This window comes from Ylistrum balloti, unplaced genomic scaffold, assembly GCF_031769215.1.
Source record: "Ylistrum balloti isolate Yb309-2 unplaced genomic scaffold, AGI_CSIRO_Ybal_v1 Utg370858, whole genome shotgun sequence".
In the NCBI taxonomy this organism is placed as follows: domain Eukaryota; kingdom Metazoa; phylum Mollusca; class Bivalvia; order Pectinida; family Pectinidae; genus Ylistrum; species Ylistrum balloti.
Genome location: NW_026782492.1, coordinates 99,080 through 119,048, shown reverse-complemented (window position 1 = coordinate 119,048; position 19,969 = coordinate 99,080). Strand labels below are relative to the sequence as shown.

General features: G+C 34.7%; 2 protein-coding genes across 2 annotated transcripts in view; both read right to left on the bottom strand.

Moving 5' to 3' along the window:
* LOC132559122 (telomerase reverse transcriptase-like) overlaps positions 1 to 6,617 on the bottom strand; it is a 38,749-nt gene extending 32,132 nt beyond the window's left edge. Inside the window, exons 1-5 of the mRNA XM_060223730.1 lie at positions 5,557 to 6,617; positions 4,752 to 4,923; positions 4,071 to 4,144; positions 3,574 to 3,638; positions 1,975 to 2,048 (exon numbers count right to left, since the gene is read on the bottom strand). Of these exons, the coding sequence (XP_060079713.1) occupies positions 1,975 to 2,048; positions 3,574 to 3,638; positions 4,071 to 4,144; positions 4,752 to 4,923; positions 5,557 to 6,190 (1,019 nt within the window). The 5' untranslated portion in view covers positions 6,191 to 6,617. The remainder of the gene's footprint in view (positions 1 to 1,974; positions 2,049 to 3,573; positions 3,639 to 4,070; positions 4,145 to 4,751; positions 4,924 to 5,556) is intronic.
* On the bottom strand, positions 6,192 to 12,121 carry LOC132559129 (telomerase reverse transcriptase-like). Its single transcript, XM_060223735.1, has 8 exons — positions 12,023 to 12,121; positions 10,742 to 10,976; positions 10,282 to 10,402; positions 9,735 to 9,788; positions 9,012 to 9,124; positions 8,726 to 8,811; positions 6,373 to 6,705; positions 6,192 to 6,202 (listed from the first exon to the last, which is right to left on the bottom strand). The coding sequence occupies exons 2-8, from the start codon at positions 10,852 to 10,854 to the stop codon at positions 6,192 to 6,194; spliced, it is 831 nt and encodes a 276-aa protein (XP_060079718.1). The 5' UTR covers positions 10,855 to 10,976; positions 12,023 to 12,121.
* Between the last annotated feature and the right edge of the window lie 7,848 nt (positions 12,122 to 19,969).

Below are 19,969 nucleotides of genomic sequence, written 5' to 3'. Positions count from 1 at the left end.
ATTCTGTTTATGGTGTAGAACATCTCTTTCTTCCCCTGATTTCCCATTCTGTTTATGGTGTAGAACATCTCTTTCTTCCCCTGATTTCCCATTCTGTTTATGGTGTAGAACATCTCTTTCTTCCCCTGATTTCCCATTCTGTTTATGGTGTAGAACATCTCTTTCTTCCCCTGATTTCCCATTCTGTTTATGGTGTAGAACATCTCTTTCTTCCCCTGATTTCCCATTCTGTTTATGGTGTAGAACATCTCTTTCTTCCCCTGATTTCCCCTTCTGTTTATGGTGTAGAACATCTCTTTCTTCCCCTGATTTCCCATTCTGTTTATGGTGTAGAACATCTCTTTCTTCCCCTGATTTCCCATTCTGTTTATGGTGTAGAACATCTCTTTCTTCCCCTTATTTCCCATTCTGTTTATGGTGTAGAACATCTAGTTCTTCCCCTGATTTCCCATTCTGTTTATAGTGTAGAACATCCCTTTCTTCCCCTGATTTCCCATTCTGTTTATGGTGTAGAACATCTCTATCTTCCCCTGATTTCCCATTCTGTTTATGGTGTAGAACATCTAGTTCTTCCCCTGATTTCCCATTCTGTTTATGGTGTAGAACATTTCTTCCCCTGATTTCCCATTCTGTTTATGGTGTAGAACATCTCTTTCTTCCCCTGATTTCCCATTCTGTTTATGGTGTAGAACTGTCTTCCCCTGATTTCCCATTCTGTTTATGGTGTAGAACATCTCTTTCTTTCTGTTTATGATGTAGAACATCTCTGATTTCCCATTCTGTTTATGGTGTAGAACATCTCTTTCTTCCCCTGATTTCCCATTCTGTTTATGGTGTAGAACATCTCTTCTTCCCTGATTTCCCATTCTGTTTATGGTGTAGAACATCTCTTTCTTCCCCTGATTTCCCATTCTGTTTATGGTGTAGAACATCTCTTTCTTCCCCTGATTTCCCATTCTGTTTATGATGTAGAACATCTAGTTCTTCCCCTGATTTCCCATTCTGTTTATGGTGTAGAACATCTAGTTCTTCCCCTGATTTCCCATTCTGTTTATGGTGTAGAACATCTCTTTCTTCCCCTGATTTCCCATTCTGATTTCCCATTCTGTTTATGATGTAGAACATCTAGTTCTTCCCCTGATTTCCCATTCTGTTTATGGTGTAGAACATCTCTTTCTTCCCCTGATTTCCCATTCTGTTTATGGTGTAGAACATCTCTTTCTTCCCCTGATTTCCCATTCTGTTTATGGTGTAGAACATGTCTTTCTTCCCCTGATTTCCCATTCTGTTTATGGTGTAGAACATCTCTTTCTTCCCCTGATTTCCCATTCTGTTTATGGTGTAGAACATCTCTTTCTTCCCCTGATTTCCCATTCTGTTTATGGTGTAGAACATCTCTTTCTTCCCCTGATTTCCCATTCTGTTTATGGTGTAGAACATCTTTCTTCCCCTCATTTCTCATTCTGTTAAAGGTTATGATCAACACAACCTAATAACCACACTCCTCTGAACTGTCAACACAAACTTGATGCTGATGAAGTATTTTAATATTTCCAAACATGTAGATGATCATTTAGTCTAAATTTTAGATTGTTATTTGTTGGTGTATCATTAGTTGTATTCATTCCAGTGTTTGTCATTAGAGGGCATTCAATAAGTTTTCTTAACGTGTGACTAATTAATTACTTTGTCAAATGATCATTTATTTCAACTGATCAGAATTCAACAAAGTAAGACATTCTTAATATTGTCTTCAACCTGATAAGAACACACATAATGTGTTTAAAAATTTGGGGTAAATTTAGTAAATCTACTGAAAGAGGAAAGTTTCCTGAAATTGATTAAACATTTACCTACTGTTTACTTTAGGAGTGGAAGATATGTTTATCAGGCCCAATATAATGGCAGTATGCATCAATTAGGAAACCTAAAGACTGCATTTGTTGTGTAGTAATTTAAACCTCCTACTCTTACTTGTGTGAGTTTAGCATCTTCTCCAGGGCAGGTAGTACCCTGGTCTGGTATAAATCTGTAAGTCCACTCACATCCTGTAAACATATAGTACAAAATTCAGAAAATGATTAAAAGTCTTTAAATTTGCTGATTATTTTTCTTGAGTTGACTACAAATATTCCATCAAGTAAATTCTGATCAATTCTATTACTAACATTGTTTAATAACAAATTTCTGTGTAAGTACACTCGATGAAATACACCCATCTCACTTATATCAACAACAAACAAGAAGTGTTTATGAAACACTATTCCCAACACAATTCTGAAGTGGGACATTAAAACTGAACTGTGTAAGGCATGTGCTAATTGCATGCACATTTTGTGAAACACTTCTGTCTTCATTGTGGTAACAATTTGACAGTTTTAGTTCAATAGTTCTGGGCAATGTTAAAATTTTTCAAATGTAGGTCAAAGGTCATAGTCAACGTCACATGGTCAAAAAAGTTTGGTACTACAGAAAGGTCTTGTCACAAGGAATATATGCCAAATATGAAAGCCCTATCACTTACCATGCAATAGTTATGGGCAAGGTTGAAGTTGACAACAAACAAACAAACAAACAGTACAAAAATAATATGCCTACAATCTTTCGATCCGATGCATAAAAATACATAAATTGTATCGCAAACTGTTACTAGAAATTACATAAGCCTACTTAGCCTATCTAATTAATCCTTATCCACTTTCCCACACACAAAAAATCACTAATGTTGCCCCTGAAATAAAGAAAGAGCCCGTGGGAGTAGTCATAAGCAAACAAAGCTGTAAAACAGAAATATACTATAATTCCAAAGTAAGAATTTGAACAATTAGGCAAAACTACCAGACTGAAAGTTTAATGCTAGTTTAATCTTATCCTAAGTTTAGAATCTAACATATACTTACAAGTAAATTCACACACTGTGGATATACTGAATTGTCACAATACCTGGGCAAATTGTTCCTAAGAGTAGGGTACATTTCTAAAATGAAAACATTTTATCCAAAGTTGATATTAAAGAACAAGAGATCCCAGAGGTATCCTGGAACCAACCATTATTTGATCTTTATCAATTATTTTGATCTTTTCACTTCTTTTCTCTTTCCTTTTCTGTTTTTTGCTCTTAATGATAAGAAATTATAACGTTCCTTTGCGAAATAATAATCTTTAACTGCCAAATCAGAGATGGTTGTCTGGTAGCCGCGTTTTCCTGTTCACTCCCAAAATCAAACAGGCACAACTAGGGACCATGGGCAACCTATGTTTGAAATTTGAGAGATGCATTCGGTACTTCTTAAGAAACAGCGATAACAAACTTTACATGGCAAAATCTGTGATGGCCATCTGTCGGCCATTTTCTTTTTCTGATCAGTCTCAAAATATGACGGGCACAAATAGGGACCTAGGGGTACCTATACATGAAAGCTGAGAAAGATCTATGCAGTATTTCTCCAGAAATAGTGATAACAAACTATACTAGGCAAAAACAAGATTGCTGCCTCTCGGCCACTGTTCAAAAGCTGTCGCCAACAAACAGACGTATCTCTTCCTTCTACCATCTTTCATAGGTGTAGTTACCTTAAATATCTCCTGAGAAAGTTCTTTAGCACCATGTTCATCTCGTGACAGCCTGTTCAATATATCTGAAATGTATGATAAAAATACTCTACTGAATTCACATTGAATTCTCTAAGTACCGACTGTTGCAGATATTTGATTAATTTGATTGAATCATCTGTTTTATAGACAACTATAACACATCTTTTTTGAAGACAAGTCATGACTGACTTACACCCAATGACCTTCCTTATATGGCCATCCTCCTTGAAAAGGCAATAACTGTTAACATATATAGTTGGACTGGTGACCTGATTTCAGTAACATGTTACACTGTGTGTATCTTTAAGACTGAAGAGTCATATTCATTCCAGCAGATAATATATCACAATACCATTTGAAAATGTCATAATCATTTGATAAAATAATTCAACCTTAAATGAAAAAAAAATGATTCACTTAACAATCATTGAAGTTCTCAAAAAACATCATACATGCACAATGAAAAATATAATTACAGGATTTTGGAATCTGCTCCACAAGTCCTCTAGAACACAATATACTCTTCCTGGGAAAATACTGGTTTTGAAAGCTAAAAACAAGATGAAAAATGGCTACGAAAATTGAAGCTAACATTGCATAAACTGTATATGACATTTTTGTTGATCCTATAATTTAGTGTATTACACAAAATATCCCTGCTGAGAAAACATTCATTACAATATCAGAAGTGAAAATAATTGTTTCAGTGTCTATCTATCTATATTGGATATTGTAACATAAGTGATAAAGGAGGACATTTTTTGACTAATGCTCTGTCCAGAACTCAGGATCTACAGCATCAAATAGCAAGGCCAACAAATTACAAAATGCCCAACCATCACACCACCATGACATCCCCAAAAAGGGATATTTTGGATTTTATCTAAATATGTATACATCAACGCATCAACTTGCAGTCCATCCTATAGTTTCATCTTATTGGAAACAAGCAAAACCAGCCAACTTATGTTAAATGACATGAAAACTTCCTTGTATTCTCTATGACAATGAAAATACAATCTACCCAAATTTCAGCATATGTTCTTATTAGGTATATGGTATAGGTGAAGGACAAATATTTGATGATTAAGAAAAGTAGGTTTTTATCAACATAATGGAATATCTGAAACCACAAGAAAAGTTTAGGAAGTACTTACCTGCTAGCTTTCTGTAATGTGTTGTTTTCAGGATTAGATTCACAAACACTAAGAGAAATCTCTTCCATAGAAATACTCTGAGTTCCACCTTCCTTATTTTGCTTATCTCTCATTTCATTTCTATGCTGAAGCCGTAGTTTACGTTGGTTTTTTTTTGACAATCTTTTGTTTGCTATGATATATGAAAAATAAAAAGTACATACAATATTATCTTCTAATTGTACTGGACTAAAACTGATACAGTGTATCAAAATTTCCTACCAAAATCTTAATCATCGCTATTTTCTGATCTCGGTAAAAGTCCTGACAATATGGTAAGATTTAATCACTACACTAGAAATCTTTTCCAACAGAGGCAATCATACATTGAATTATCAAATAACTAAAGTTTTCAGTCCACCGATGTGACTGAAAATGACCATCTTTCTGACTGTGACATAATAACTTCATGTTGTCTCCTGCATTGTGACCTCGTCCAAAATTAATATACGGAGCGAGAATATCACAAATCTAGATTCTCGGTTCAATTAAAACTAAAGAGACATCCTCTATTTCCTAATGAGAATTACTGAGAATTACACAGAATGACAAATATGTTAGTTTCAAAGTCTATTATATTCATATTAATAACATGTGTTTGGTTTGGCATTATGAATTAAGAATTACACAGAAGGGCAGATTAGTTTCATAGCCTATTATATTGATATCAATAACATGTGTTTGGTTTAGCATGATATCTGTACATTATGCCTGTACAGAAGCATATTTATCCCCCAAATCTTTTTTTTTTTTTCAAAAAATTTACTTCTTTCGCGATGTCTTTGCTGGCATAGTTTTGAAGTGTTCAGTTGTGTCGAATGAGTCATTGTGTCAAATGAAGGTCGAGGTCTAATTGGAAAAAACTGTTGTGATGTTTCTGATGGGTGAAATTCTAACATGTCTGACAGTTGAAATGTTTTTGATGGGGATCGACTCGTCATTACACCAAATGGAGGCTGAGGTCTAGATGAACTGAACTGTTGGGGTTTCCATGGAGGCATTCTTCCAATTGAAGACTGAGAAATTGCTACACTGCATGAAGGTTCGTATTCTTCATTTGTAATCTCTAGCTTCTGCCTCTTGCAACTAGGACTGCCTGAGGCATCAAAATAATTAAGATATATTTGTTCCCTATGACAACTGTCATTGATATCTGCCTCTGTCGCAACTTCATTTTTTTCCTTTTTCCTTTTTGACCTCTGTTCTTTTTGTTTAAGTTTCCTTTTTTGTCTTTTACTGATTTTAGAACCAGGAAACTTCAGTTGTTCACAATGCTTGTTCACATCAAATCCCTCCTGCAGTTGTTCACACTGCTTGTTCACATCAAATCCCTTCTGCAGTTGTTCACACTGCTTGTTCACATCAAATTCCTCCTGCAGTTGTTCACACTGTGTGTTCATATCAAATCTCTCCTGCAGTTGTTCACATTGCTTGTTCACATCAAATCCCTTCTGCAGTTGTTCACACTGCTTGTTCACATCAAATCCCTCCTGCAGTTGTTCACAATGCTTGTTCACATCAAATCCCTCCTGCAGTTTTCCACATTTAACTTCAAAATCATTATCTCTCTGTCTTTCAAAACCAATCTTCTCCTTTAAATTTCTGTCATCATCTTTCTTAAGCCCTTGACCCAAAGCATAAGATTTCCATTTCTTTTTCTTTTCCTCCCAATGTTTCTTGCGTCTCTCTTTTGCAGTACTTGAAGCAATGACTTTATTCTTGGAAAATGCCTTTGCCTCAGATTTCAACTCTTCCAAGTCCTCTGTAATGCAGTATGTTTGAGAAGACCTGACAGCAGCATTCAAATGTTCTGATAAAGGAACTTGCTGGTCTCTCTTGGAATCTTTCTCACATAATTCTTTTGCGGGACACTTGACAGAAAGGCCAGGTTTCCACAGATCAAAAATGGCTTTACCTGAAACACAAAATTGTACTTAAATTATCATTAGGAATACAAAATAAATAAGAGGCCCATGAGCTTTAATGGATATCTGACTATAAAGACTCTTATATAATTGAGTGTAACACAGTAGGCGTAAACACACGTACTTGTTGGTAATAGCCATGTTTATTACATGCAGAATAATAATAATGTTACATGTACAAAAGCAACATCTCATCATCATTCAGAGTTCATATGCTCATACTAGTATTTCATGTTGTGTCTCATATCAGAACTGTCCATCTGGTGGGCTCTCCCAAGGCCATGTGTTCTAACCTAAATATCTCCCCCCTTTTATCTTACTTTGTCCAAGCTTGTCCGGCCATCCCCTAATATGGACTTCACTTGTTGCTAGATGATACGATTGTTGAAGTATAGCCACCTGTACTCAAGGTGCAAGGTTGAGATTCCCCCTGCTAATTTGTTACTTGAAATAGACCCTAATAATTACTCTACTACTATGTGACCCCTGTTCAAACAGGAAATTGCATAAGTTTGATTATCAAGGAAGTGGGGATAGTCTCTAATTCATTAACTGGCCAAAGCTGTACACCCACTGATAAGATTCTCGGGGCCCAGACTACACCAACCTAAGTGTATATATGCAAGTAATTATCCACACCCCTGTGAACTACCTATATGTGTTATATTGATATACTATTGAACATTTAACAAACTATTGTTTAAGCTAACTTATCTCAAACAATCCAACATGAAAATCCAGCTGTGTTACAGAATAGACTAATAGGATCAGAAGATATCAGTGCTGTCCACTGTAAATACAGTTACGAAATATCGGTGTGCATTCATACTTCCCATCCAGTCTACCCAATATTATGTATTGATAAAATTAATCAACCAGTCAGTCAAAGATTATTGACTTATGTATCTGAGATACACTAATATTGAAACCACATTTTGTAACAATATATCTAAACCCTATTTTGTTACATTAGGCACAATGGGCTTGAATAGTTCACCTCTTCTATAGCTTTCAAAGCCCTGTTGGCTTGTCAATTAAGTTTTTGCAAACTTGAAATCATATTCCTCAGGGTCAGTATAGGCATAACATCAAATTGTCAGCCTATACAAACAATTCCAACCAAGTTTGATCTAATTCCTATGGAAAATACACAAATTATGCTCAAAAATGTCATTTTCCTTTATAAACTGCAGTAAACTTTACCCCTTCCCATGGATGAAATGTGAGACCCAGGAGTCATGAATTTACGCAATTTTGGTAATCTATCTTAAGGCCTTTCTACCATGAAGAGTATTTGAGTCTACCAAAGATTTTTGCTGTTTCAATCAATTTGACCCGTTTTGGCCTTGCCCATGTGAGCCCTGGCTGGTTGCACAATATCCTTTACAAGTTTGGTGCACCTTATATCATAGAAGGTTTCTGCAAAATTTCACTGAAATCAGTTCTGGGGCTTTCAACAAGAAGAAGAAAAATATTCAAAGTTCATGAGGCATGGCATTCATTAAACATCGAAAGAATGTGATTAATATATTGATATATATCACAATTACAACCTCAAAATTGCTTTCTATATCAACTAGAAAATGTCTGCAAGACATAAATGCCCTAACTCTGATAAATACAGCGTATTTGATGATTTTCTATAAAGAGAATTTTGACCTTAACCTTGAACTTTGAATACTGAAACATTAACTTATCCCAGATATTCACACACATGACCTTCTCATAAAATTTAACAGAAATCCTTAAAGAGGAAATGGGGTGGAGGAGGGTAGGATGTTGTATTTGACATATATTTTTGTAATGTCTGTATAAAGTTTGATAATATATCCCTTGAAGTGACTCCACAGCTTAAAGTATGCTACCTTATGATGGACCAGCACTGCAATCCCATCCTCACTGTACATATAGGGTAAGACTGCTGTATTGAACATTCTCACGAACATAAAACCATGGCTGAGACAAAAACAGTTCTCTGCATTAATAATAAATGAGTTATCACCACATTACCTGTTAATTGGATATAGTTAGATGGTGGTATAAATGTGAAAATGGCAGTATTCTCCAACAGGTGCTCCATCATGATATCTCCAATCCTGAAAAGAATAATTCATTTTTCGCTAATTCATTCCTGGAGCCTTATTACAGATTTTTTTTCATTGTTTTAATTTACATGGCATACGATGTCTACAAACAATACACTTAGTTTCTGATGTTATCAATTAAGAAACCATACTGTTAAATGATAATTCACATGCATCAATCCAATATCTGCTGAATTTGTATGGAGTCTTACCTGGATAAAACTTTCTTCCACTCTGGGAAATGGAGTCTGTTAACTGCACTGTTTGGATGGCGACACTCTACTCTACAGGTATTTGACATGTATGCATTTGGATCATCCGATACCTGTGTCAAAGCAATATTACTGCTTATACATTCTATATTTGCATACTTTTACAAATAGTAAATGATTCATCTCAGGTTTTTACTATTGCTCTATCACAGCTACATAGCTGTCTCAAAGCAGTTTACAAATTACTGTCAGTGCTTATATATATGGATATTTTGCGACAAGAAATAATCCCAGAGCTAGCATTCCATGTTTGTACAAAACATTTCCAACACAGACAAACCACGTCCCCAAATTACAGGTGAACTGACTGTAACAAACAAAGTGAAGTACCTTGAAAACTAAAGTGTCCATGTTAGGAGTTATAGTGTAACCTTTCAATCATCAGCAAGAGGATGAAATAGTATCCATTAAATACAGATACAGGGTGTGAGTGTAATATCAGACATGGATGTTGTATAATGACTTAGACATACAAAATGTCAGTGAAATGGGATGTAGGAGTTTGAAATACTGTCCCACAGAACAAGCACTATGACTAGTAATGTCAGAACTACTGGAAGTGTGGTAAATACTTGTCCCACAGGAACAATCGTGTTTGTCCCATTTTTTACCAGCTTTTATATAATCTAGTAATATGATGAAGGGAGAGAACTATGTACATACCTCTCCAAAACCTAGAGCAAGGACATTCTCACTCTTCATCTCCTTGATCAGTCTCTGAATGTACAGAAGCAGTGACATATATGATACATACTTATAATCAAAGCACATTTACAGACTTTCAACTACTTCTGATGATCTGAATTGATCACTAAAATATAAATCAAATAAACTTAACATACTAGACTATAATATATGTTTCCAATCCCCCTACCAATGATACTGTACCTAGATTCTATCCTCAAACATGTCATGACCACTTTCAGCATTAAATTCTCACGATCTTGGATCAATAACATAGATTACTTTTACCAAAATGTTTATTGCTGAAAGTTCGCCCTATTTACCAAAGGAGTAGGTCCTGAAAACACATCCAGATCTTGGCCTAGCTAAATAAATAAACTAACATCAAATGGAATTTTTCTTTTTATCAGAGTTTGGGTAATTACACTAATATTATGACTCAGTTTTAATAAACAGCAATAGATATAGACATATTGTTACCTATGGATGTCCCAAAAAAAAAAAATGTAATGAAAAAAAACTTTACCTCTATGACTCTCATGATTATCTCCCTTTGATGGGAGTGTTGACAAAGGGAAGGTTTAACTGAAAGACGTTTGGCTCCATTCGGTATTGCCACTATAGTTGTGTCAATGAAGTTTATAAAACTGAAATAAAATCATAGATTAAATATCGGAAAACATCAAAATCAGAAAATGTCATCTGTCTTACATTTTGTTATTACATCATTATAGATACTATCAATCAAATACAAAGTTTGAGGTCTTTAATGTTCACAGTAAATTAACTCGCATTAACAACCAGTAGGAAAAATATGAGATATGGCACAAATTGTTTTTAGTTGAACCCAGTACTTGACAAAATGTTACAGTATTTTTGAAAATTATAATTACAACAAACATTAACCTCAATTCATATCATGTCATTATGAAAGCTTCATATGATGTTAAAATCTTCAATTACTCTGGCTAATTATAATCATATACCTGTCCGAGTCCTCAGCCTCTGAGAGTTTGTTACAGAAGGACTCAACAGGATAATCATCAAACCAGCTCCTGAGGGTGTAAACCTCATGGTACATTGTCTTTAGGATATTCATTTTGCAACAGTTATAGTGTATCTGTTGATTCACTGGCTGACGTTCAATGTCAGTGCCTGGCTAATTTTTATAGTTTTTTCATCAATCCTCCTACAGAAGTGTATCCCTCCATGATGATTTGCCTATAAACAGTTAAAGCAATTTCTTATCAGGTGAAGTATAAAAATCATATGTGTGGCACACTGATTAAGTAATTAAATATTTCATAGTTGTATTTAATAAATATGCTAAGTAAATTCTGTACAGTAATCGTTTCTTTGTTTAATACTGTCCATGGAAGTTGTAATTATTGTTTATTAACATATCGCTTCGTGTCGCTAGATCATGTGACCGCCACTTTTGGTTTGTATGTATTTCGCATTGTGTGTACTCAGGTGTGGTGTCATGTGATGTGTTGTATTCTTTTGTTGACCGGACTGACCACTCTGGACACATGCGCACTGCCTATTTTACTGTCCTTTCCAATTTTTTTTCTTTCCTTTCACTTGGGCACCAGATTTCGAAAGGGTTGGACGTTTGAAGTTTGAACCGATTACCGCAACTATATCTATTGTAGCTATTCAAGATACAAGTACACATCCCCAGCACCACATGCAGGGTAAGTTGCTGTGAATTATTTGTTAACGATTATTACCCATAAATTATTAATATTGCTGTACAAGTTCAGTCTTTCATATTTTAAACATACACATATATCATCTCTTACTTCAGATGTCCAGTTGTTCGCATTGTGTATTGTGAAGTAATTGTGCAGTGCGTTTGAAAACGTATTGTAAAGGTATTTTTATGTGCTCGTATTGTATAATCGTGTTTTTGTCTTTTGAGGGATTTTTTCGTGCCCAAAATAAATTTGAAGCAAACAACCTCGAGTCAGTCGTTTTTTTTTCAAAAAGAATCCTAGTTTTACATGTTCCTGTTACATGTACATGTTTGAACAAAATGGTAAAAATGGTAGCCGCTATATATCGTTATGTCAGTAAAATAGATTATATATTTTTTCTGCAGATTTATCATGCATTGTTTTAACTATGTACAATCTTCGTGTGTTAGGGTGGTTAAGATTTAAGCTGGTTTCCTTCTGCTCCAGGTTATAGATTGCTGATATCTGTACATGTATACACGTGTATGTGCTGGTGAGGCATCCGACACGGCGTGAATTATTACTTACATTAACCTTGACAAGCTGTAGTTTGCTGTGCATCAAAGTTGTGGTTTATCTATATGACAATAGGTAAAATTTCGTAACTTTGGCATTAACATATCTATCAGAAATTTGTGATTTTTTTCTGGTTGGTCCGATGTAAGTAACAGACGATCTCTTACCGGAAGTACATTGTAGTACTGTAGTTATAAAATACGAAACGATAATACCGGAATAATTCTTCGTCGGTATTGTCTAACAATAAGGTCTATTCAATTTATGATAAAATGCGGACAAAGCGGTTTTCGCACGACAGGCAATTTGATGAACATGGGAAGTAAAATTGAGGCGTTGTACAAATTGAAAGGGAACCCTCCAGAAGCGGAGGAAATATCAACAATTGATGTAACATTGGCTAACTTTATGTCATAATACATGTATGTATGTCTAAATACTAGTTCTTCATATACTAGAGGTTAAATGGAAAGTAAAAGTAAAAAAAATATCGGGTAAATTTTGGTTATCTCGATTGTATTGAGGAATTTAAAGGTTTCCCTGAAAGGATGACAGAAATAAATGGACACAAAGTTTAGTTTCACTTAATTAGCAGATAGTATTGTGTATGTAAAGTAGTTAAATTCAATATTCCTCGAGACGATATGACTCAAAGATTATCATATCTAAAGCTACACAACGTCCACGTACCATGTAATCGCGTGAGACCCCCGCCGTAATAATTACATAAGTTCTTGGCTGACACTTTGTCTCTTAGACGTCAGTTTATAATGCAAGGTAATTATATTGACAGAAACGGTGGACGTAAAAAACGCGGGTGCACAAACAAAACATTTACTTGAAATCTTGAAATCTTATTCAGATCTACCTGTGTTCCTCTTTGTTTCATGCTGTCAGTAGCTTGACAATCGAGAGGGGCAGAGAATGAGAGGGTGGGGAGGTGTTTGTTTACCTGGATACCGACTTTTCAGACTTTGTCGCTGGACTACATAAATATATGTACTTGTACCACCTTTGGATTGCTTAATTCAAACGTGCATGTAGCGGGAAACAAACACATTTTCTCTTTGGCCTGAAGATTTCCGCAGCCAAACCGAAAGCTTGAAAGAAATAGATCTACTTTATGTGTCTTTGAAGTACGGCGTACTGTATACCGGGTAGTACAAGCGTACATACAGTTATATCTACAGCTGAGACACAATTACAATACATAGGTCATTACTTATAAACGACTTATTATCTCACAATAAAATTACCAAAAGTATAGGATTTATGTACAGGTGATGTTACTTTGGCAATAAATACACATAAAAATAAAATATACATGTCTTTTGAAGAAACCAGTCGCGTGTTCACATGCATCGATAGATATTTTACTTTAGACTACGTGGGGTGGGTTGTTGAGAATAACCACTGGTCATAAACTGTTGATGTCGTAGATCAAAGAAAATCATTACATGTATATCTAATAATCATACAGTATATTTTTGTAAAAAAAAAATACTTGAGACTAATATATCTTTTATTATCTCCATTTTTCTTGGAGTACAAATTTAATCATTCCTCATCACACGAAACTACAAAAAAATGAATAAATAAGTTTTGAAAAAAATCAATATGATTTTAACACAAGTACTATCCAAATAAAGGCGTTTGGGAATCGAAATGAACTGTAAATATCCTGGTATTCAAAGTGACATCTATGTTGACAGATTAATCCCTTTCGAGAAATGCAGGGTGATAGGGAAATTGTACGGGCATCCTAATTGGTGTATACCTTGTTCTATTTCCGGAACGAAACATTACTTATTTGAATAGACCAAGATTTACATAGCGGGTGTCGTCGATGAAGCAGAAGACGTCTTATTCTTATTGTCCTTGTTTTGTAAGAGATTAATCGAGTATGAATTAAGATTATATGTCTTACCTTTATTGTTTCCGCCCTATTATACCGTCATGACTTCACACTGTTACTAACAGTTCATCGCTAATAACGTGTGTCTGACTTCTTCATATTTTAACTGATCTTACAATACTGTAGTCTACAGGTCCTTTATATTTTCCTCGATTGTCACCCATTACTATTATGGGCTAGCACTTTCAAAGTCCCAGACATATTCAAAGCCCTCAATATATAAAGCTTGTGACGTAGTGAAACGAAGGGAAATAACTCTTGTAGATATAGTAGTTAGTCTAATTTTTCCTAACAGCTTTTCAGTAGTTTCCTGTGTGTTTTTTTTTAATTATAATAAATGCAATACTTGCCAATCATCCGAATACGACGTATTTTAAGTCACTATCAACAAAATAACTATTCTTTCATTTTCAGTCGAAGTCCGAAAAACTCACAACACAACGATATCCGGAATCAGCCACCATAATATATATATCTGTGTCTGATTGTATAATTCCAAATGCAATTATTAACATTGTAAACAGAATTTATGATGCTCCACGGGAGTCCCATCATCGACTCTCACCGGCAGTCAAGCTTATCCTATCGATATAACCGCTGTGAATTATTCTTGTGCTACCGAGTTTGCACATTGTGGTTTTTTAAGCCGACATTTATATTTTGATATATATTCCCTTTGATTATTTCGATTTTCTTTTGATCTCAAAACCAGACAATGGATATTTTGAGTGAGAAATGAGTTGTTTGGAGATATACAACATAAAAGAATTATATTTATTGTCCAAAGAATCTTTGTATGTTTGCTTATTTTTTTCGGCCAGGGTCTCCACAATAACTGACGACTTTCTTACCGAACACAATACTGTAAGCCCGTCGCATGCTGTCCAAAGAAATAAGAGCAGGCCAAAACACGATATCATATATCTATATTAAGTGGAAATAGATAGGTCTGAATATTATTTGAAATCTGTATAAATGGATCACAGTTTTCTCCTGGCTTTTCAATATCTACAACAATTTTGTTGCGGCAAAAACGCATATGATATACATGTGCACATAGATTATCCTCAATATGTATAAAGATATCGGTTTCTTTTTAACTTTTATCGACTAATTCCTGACTAAACCATTTTTTAACTACAAAGGACATTGTCTAACATGCTGTGTTGAATCTAAGGTGGCAAGTTCCTCAGATAATCTCCTAGAAAACACCCGTACATAATACCAGAGCCTAAATACAGAAAAATAAATAGAAGACAGGCTTTAGAGCCCATTTTCTTCCTTGAAAGATGTTTGAACCGTAACATTCCTGTGTAGATCTATCATCACTGCATAGCAGGCTAGAATCAATATGTCACTAGAAATGTACGGGCTGTTGGATACGATTCTTTTTTTTTTTTTTTTTTTGTTATGTTTAAAAACAGTGCTTCACAAGGTGGTGCCGTATATAGTACATATGCTACTCTCAGCACCTGAATTATCTGTTTACAAGTGCTTGTTGAACAGCGATTGTAAGCCTTGGTTTAAGATTTTGCTTCCGGTATGATTTGGTCACACGGAGCTTCAAAGGAAAACGCGCCATAGGTTGGGACGGCTGGGTATTCACATTCTGTTGAATACCAAGAGCAGTCCTCTTGAATGCTATATTCTATAGAAATCCATCAATATGACACTGCATCCATAATTCACACAAGTTGGCTCAATATGAGCCGATTTATCAGGCAACGGATAAATCAACCAGAGATCCCAGAGGCATCTTGGCGTTTTTTATTTTTATTTTTAAATTTTAATCTTTCATAGTGAAAATCCAACAAGAAGCAATTCCAACCTTTCACAGTCAAAATCCATGACTGCAACTTGTCAGCTAGGTTTTTTTCCTGATTAAATACAAAAATGAAAGGAAAATAGACGAAGACCAAGATAAACCTACGTACGAAATAAGAGGAAGACCCATCTAGTACTTCTCACGAAATAGCGATAACAAACTTTTATTGTCAGTTTGTGATCAATTCCAAAATCAAAACGGAACAAATGGAATTTGAGAAAAGTCAATGAAAACAAATTATGACCGTCAAAAACAAGTTGGCCGCATGTCGATTGTCCTGTTTTTCAATAAGTCTCAAAATGGACTGTGTAAAACTAGGGACCAAAGCAAATCTACCCATAGAATTTGAGAATGGTCTTCACATTTCTCCAGAAATGACGATAACAAGCAGTTACTGTCAAACTCAAAGATAAAAATAAGTCCTAAGATTAAACAATGCCAAATCAACACGTAGAAGGAACCTACATATAAGATTTGAGAATGATCCATCCAGTCCTTCCCAAGAAAAAGCTAAACGAACTGTTATTATCAAAATCATGATCGCCAGTCGGCAATTTTGTTTTCCGTGTCATTTTATGAATGAGACAACTATAGGGACAAGGGGACAAACTGCCATATGGAATTTGAACTTTATCCAATCAGTACTTTTCAATAAGTAGTGATAAGAACTGTTTAAAGGCAGACAGACGGATCACGATCCACGTACGAAGGTTGATTTGAACATAAATGATATTTTTAGTCCACCATCTGATCTTAAATCACTTTTGTTCATGTCTATGCATTGATTCTTTTGCTCAAGTTACTTTGAACGGAGAAACTGGAATCGTACAGATTGAACAAAATGACAGCATGTTACACACTTCGCTTTATAGCATCTGTGATTTCTGAGGTCATTGGGCCTGTATGTCAAGGTCAAAGATAAATTTACTTTGCGGGGTATGAAAGATTACAGCATGTGTTTGTAACTCCGGGTATTTTTAGCCACTCGGTGTACCTGGAGTGTTTGTAACCTGTGGATATCACTGATAAGCAAACACGTTTCGCCAACTACCTGTACTGAAGTCAGACCAATTGATGGTTTCTTAATTAATCTCCGAAATCGAAAGGCTATCTTTAAGGATTTGTTGGGGCACGAGACATAGCGATACAGTTGTTACACTGATTTGTACTCGAGATTTAGGAAAAATACTCGACCCAAGTACGATGTGTGAACATGGGTGTACTTGATTTAAGGAAATCGTGTTCCGAACCACCTTTGGAGTTTACTTAAGCGCTGTTTTATTTAACTTGTCTTAAATAATCGACACATGAAAACAAATATGATCAAATCTAGACGTATTTGATTTGTACATCACAGTAACTCAAACTACAATCGTTAGTATTTATGTCGTTTTGTTAAATGGGCTGATATTGACACAATGACACGTAGCAAATTATTTCGTATTTTATATTGTTTATATACCAATTAAAATGTAGCGTGTAAAAAAAACTTAACTTGGAGGGGTTGCCGATTTGGTAAGACCAACAGATACCTTAGCTGGGGCCTATTCATTATAGTGTCAAAATAATTTGTTGTTATTGAGATTCTTTCTTTGAATATTTGTGTTAACAAACCGATTATTGTAAACGTTGGTAAACAAACTTTGAATTAGGAAGACGTTGTTAACGTTACCAACAAACTTTGAAGTAGAATAAAAAATACCACATTTACAACATCTCAGGTGTACAAATTACATGATTTCGTGTTATCAGTCGTAGTAAGTAGTAACCAACTTCATCGACTTAGCGTGAAAACATGTAGGCACATTATATATATTTATAAACAAGTCACAAATAAATCGTAATAAGCTATGCGTTTTTAATTCCTTGATATTTTATGTTTTATTAAATTCATGTCAATACTGGTCGCAGTCTAATGCAGCCCGGTATGGCTAAGCTTAGAAATGTGATGTGGACTTCCGGTCTCTCCACATTGTCATTTCAGTATGATACTGATAACAAACATTACCTGTATAAATCTGCACGACGTTGTTACTAAAATGCTCGATAGTCTTAAGATTAGAACTGCAATTATCAGAAGTCATTCGGAAAAGTAATTCTAGGTCAACATCCGGTCACGTGAGACGGAACATCACAGCATGATAATGTAGCATTTTGAACGCTATAGATAAAAATCAAAGTACTGAAAATACTGAGAGGCTAAACGTATTGAAAAATGTTCACAAATAACCGCTAAGCTATATTACTTTCCCCATACTCCTACCTTTGGAATGCAAAAATTACTAAAATAAGATAACCAGAGGCTATTTTTCTTAATTTTAAGCGATTTTATATCTTATTTAATTCTTATTTCAAATTTGACAATAATGTGAATAAATCAAAATAGGTAAAAAAAATAGCTCTATGAGGAAGTTGACTTAATAAAACCTTTGAAATACCTAAGATGTTCATTAATATCCTATCAATATGAGGATTTAAACAAATCGAAAGGACTTTATTATTTGTTATATTTGTAGTTGAGGAAAGTAGATAAGGTATACACAGCATTTCAGATAGACAAAAGTGTAAGTAATTACATTAAATGTATTTACATGCCTATCTTCCTTGAAGTATCATGGTTAGACTTTTCTTCCAGTAATTATGTCTATAAAGGCATGGTTCTATGAGATTTAACCAGAGTACGTTTAGCCTAAAAAGCAACATAAGAACCAACATGCAAAATTAAGAATTGGTGAATAAATAATGAAAATAATTGTTTGCACTCCAACATTTGTAACTCATTATATTGACGGTCTTTCGTATCGATCGAAAATTAAAATCATTGCTGTGGGAAATAAATCAAACAATAGGTCTCCATGTACGTCAGCTCCGAACTACAATAACACTATACAGACATCAATGTGAACAATCGACTTCATATTTCAGAGTGTGTTTCAGACATTATTTCAGAAAATCTGGTAAATGTGTAAGAGAGTGTTTAAAACATTTATGTAAACAATCGGGTCCTTGTTTCAGAGTATATTGCAGAAATTGTCGTAAACAATCGAGTACTTGTTTCAGAGCGCGGTTCAGAAATTACCCTGAACAATCGAGTACTTGTTTCAGAGCGCGGTTCAGAAATTACCGTGAACAATCGGGTACTTATTTTGGAGGTTTTTTTTTCAGAAATTGTCGTGGACCATCAAGTACTTGTTTCAGAGCGTGGTTCAGAAATTAAAGTTGACAGTCATGTAGTTTAAAAGTACACACAAAGATCTGTTACTATGCGGGTTAAAAATCGAAACAGATAAGTAATTGGATGTTTTTAAAATACACTAACACAAACAAATACTCCGACTACAATGACCCACACGTAATTATCCACGTTAAAAGCAAACACTCATGTGTTGTTATTTACAACACACACATATATTGTATGCATTACCACACACAATTCACATTGCCCTATCTATGCTGACCTGTGCACTAGTATATAGTTAATCAGTTACATGTAACATTAGCTATAGACCATCAAAGACTACTGACCATGTCTAAACAACATCTGATCGCCTACCTTATCACAACCTAGGAACTGTGTAATTAATTCTAACTAGGTCTACTAGGTATTTCAAACTATACATTCAAATTCCAACTAAATAATTTTTATAAAATAACTTTGTTAAAATAACTTATAATGGTTCATACACACATGTAATAATGTCGCTTAAAACTAGGTACCCATTATTATTATGTACTACACACATAACTAATTATGTAGGTTAAAACTAAACACCCATATTTTACTATGTTCTACACACGCAAGTAATTATTTTGGTTGAAACTAAGGTTCAAACTACATACAAGTGTATAAGTACGAAGGTTCAAACTACACATAGATTTGTAAATACGAAGGTTAAAACTACACATAGATATGTAAGTACGAAGGTTAAAACTACACATAGATTTGTAAGTACGAAGGTTAAAACTACACACAAATCTGTAAGTACGAAGGTTAAAACTACACACAAATCTGTAAGTACGAAGGTTAAAACTACACACAAATCTGTAAGTACGAAGGTTAAAACTACACACAAATCTGTAAGTACGAAGGTTAAAACTACACACAAATCTGTAAGTACGAAGGTTAAAACTACACACAAATCTGTAAGTACGAAGGTTAAAACTACACACAAATCTGTAAGTACGAAGGTTAAAACTACACACAAATCTGTAAGTACGA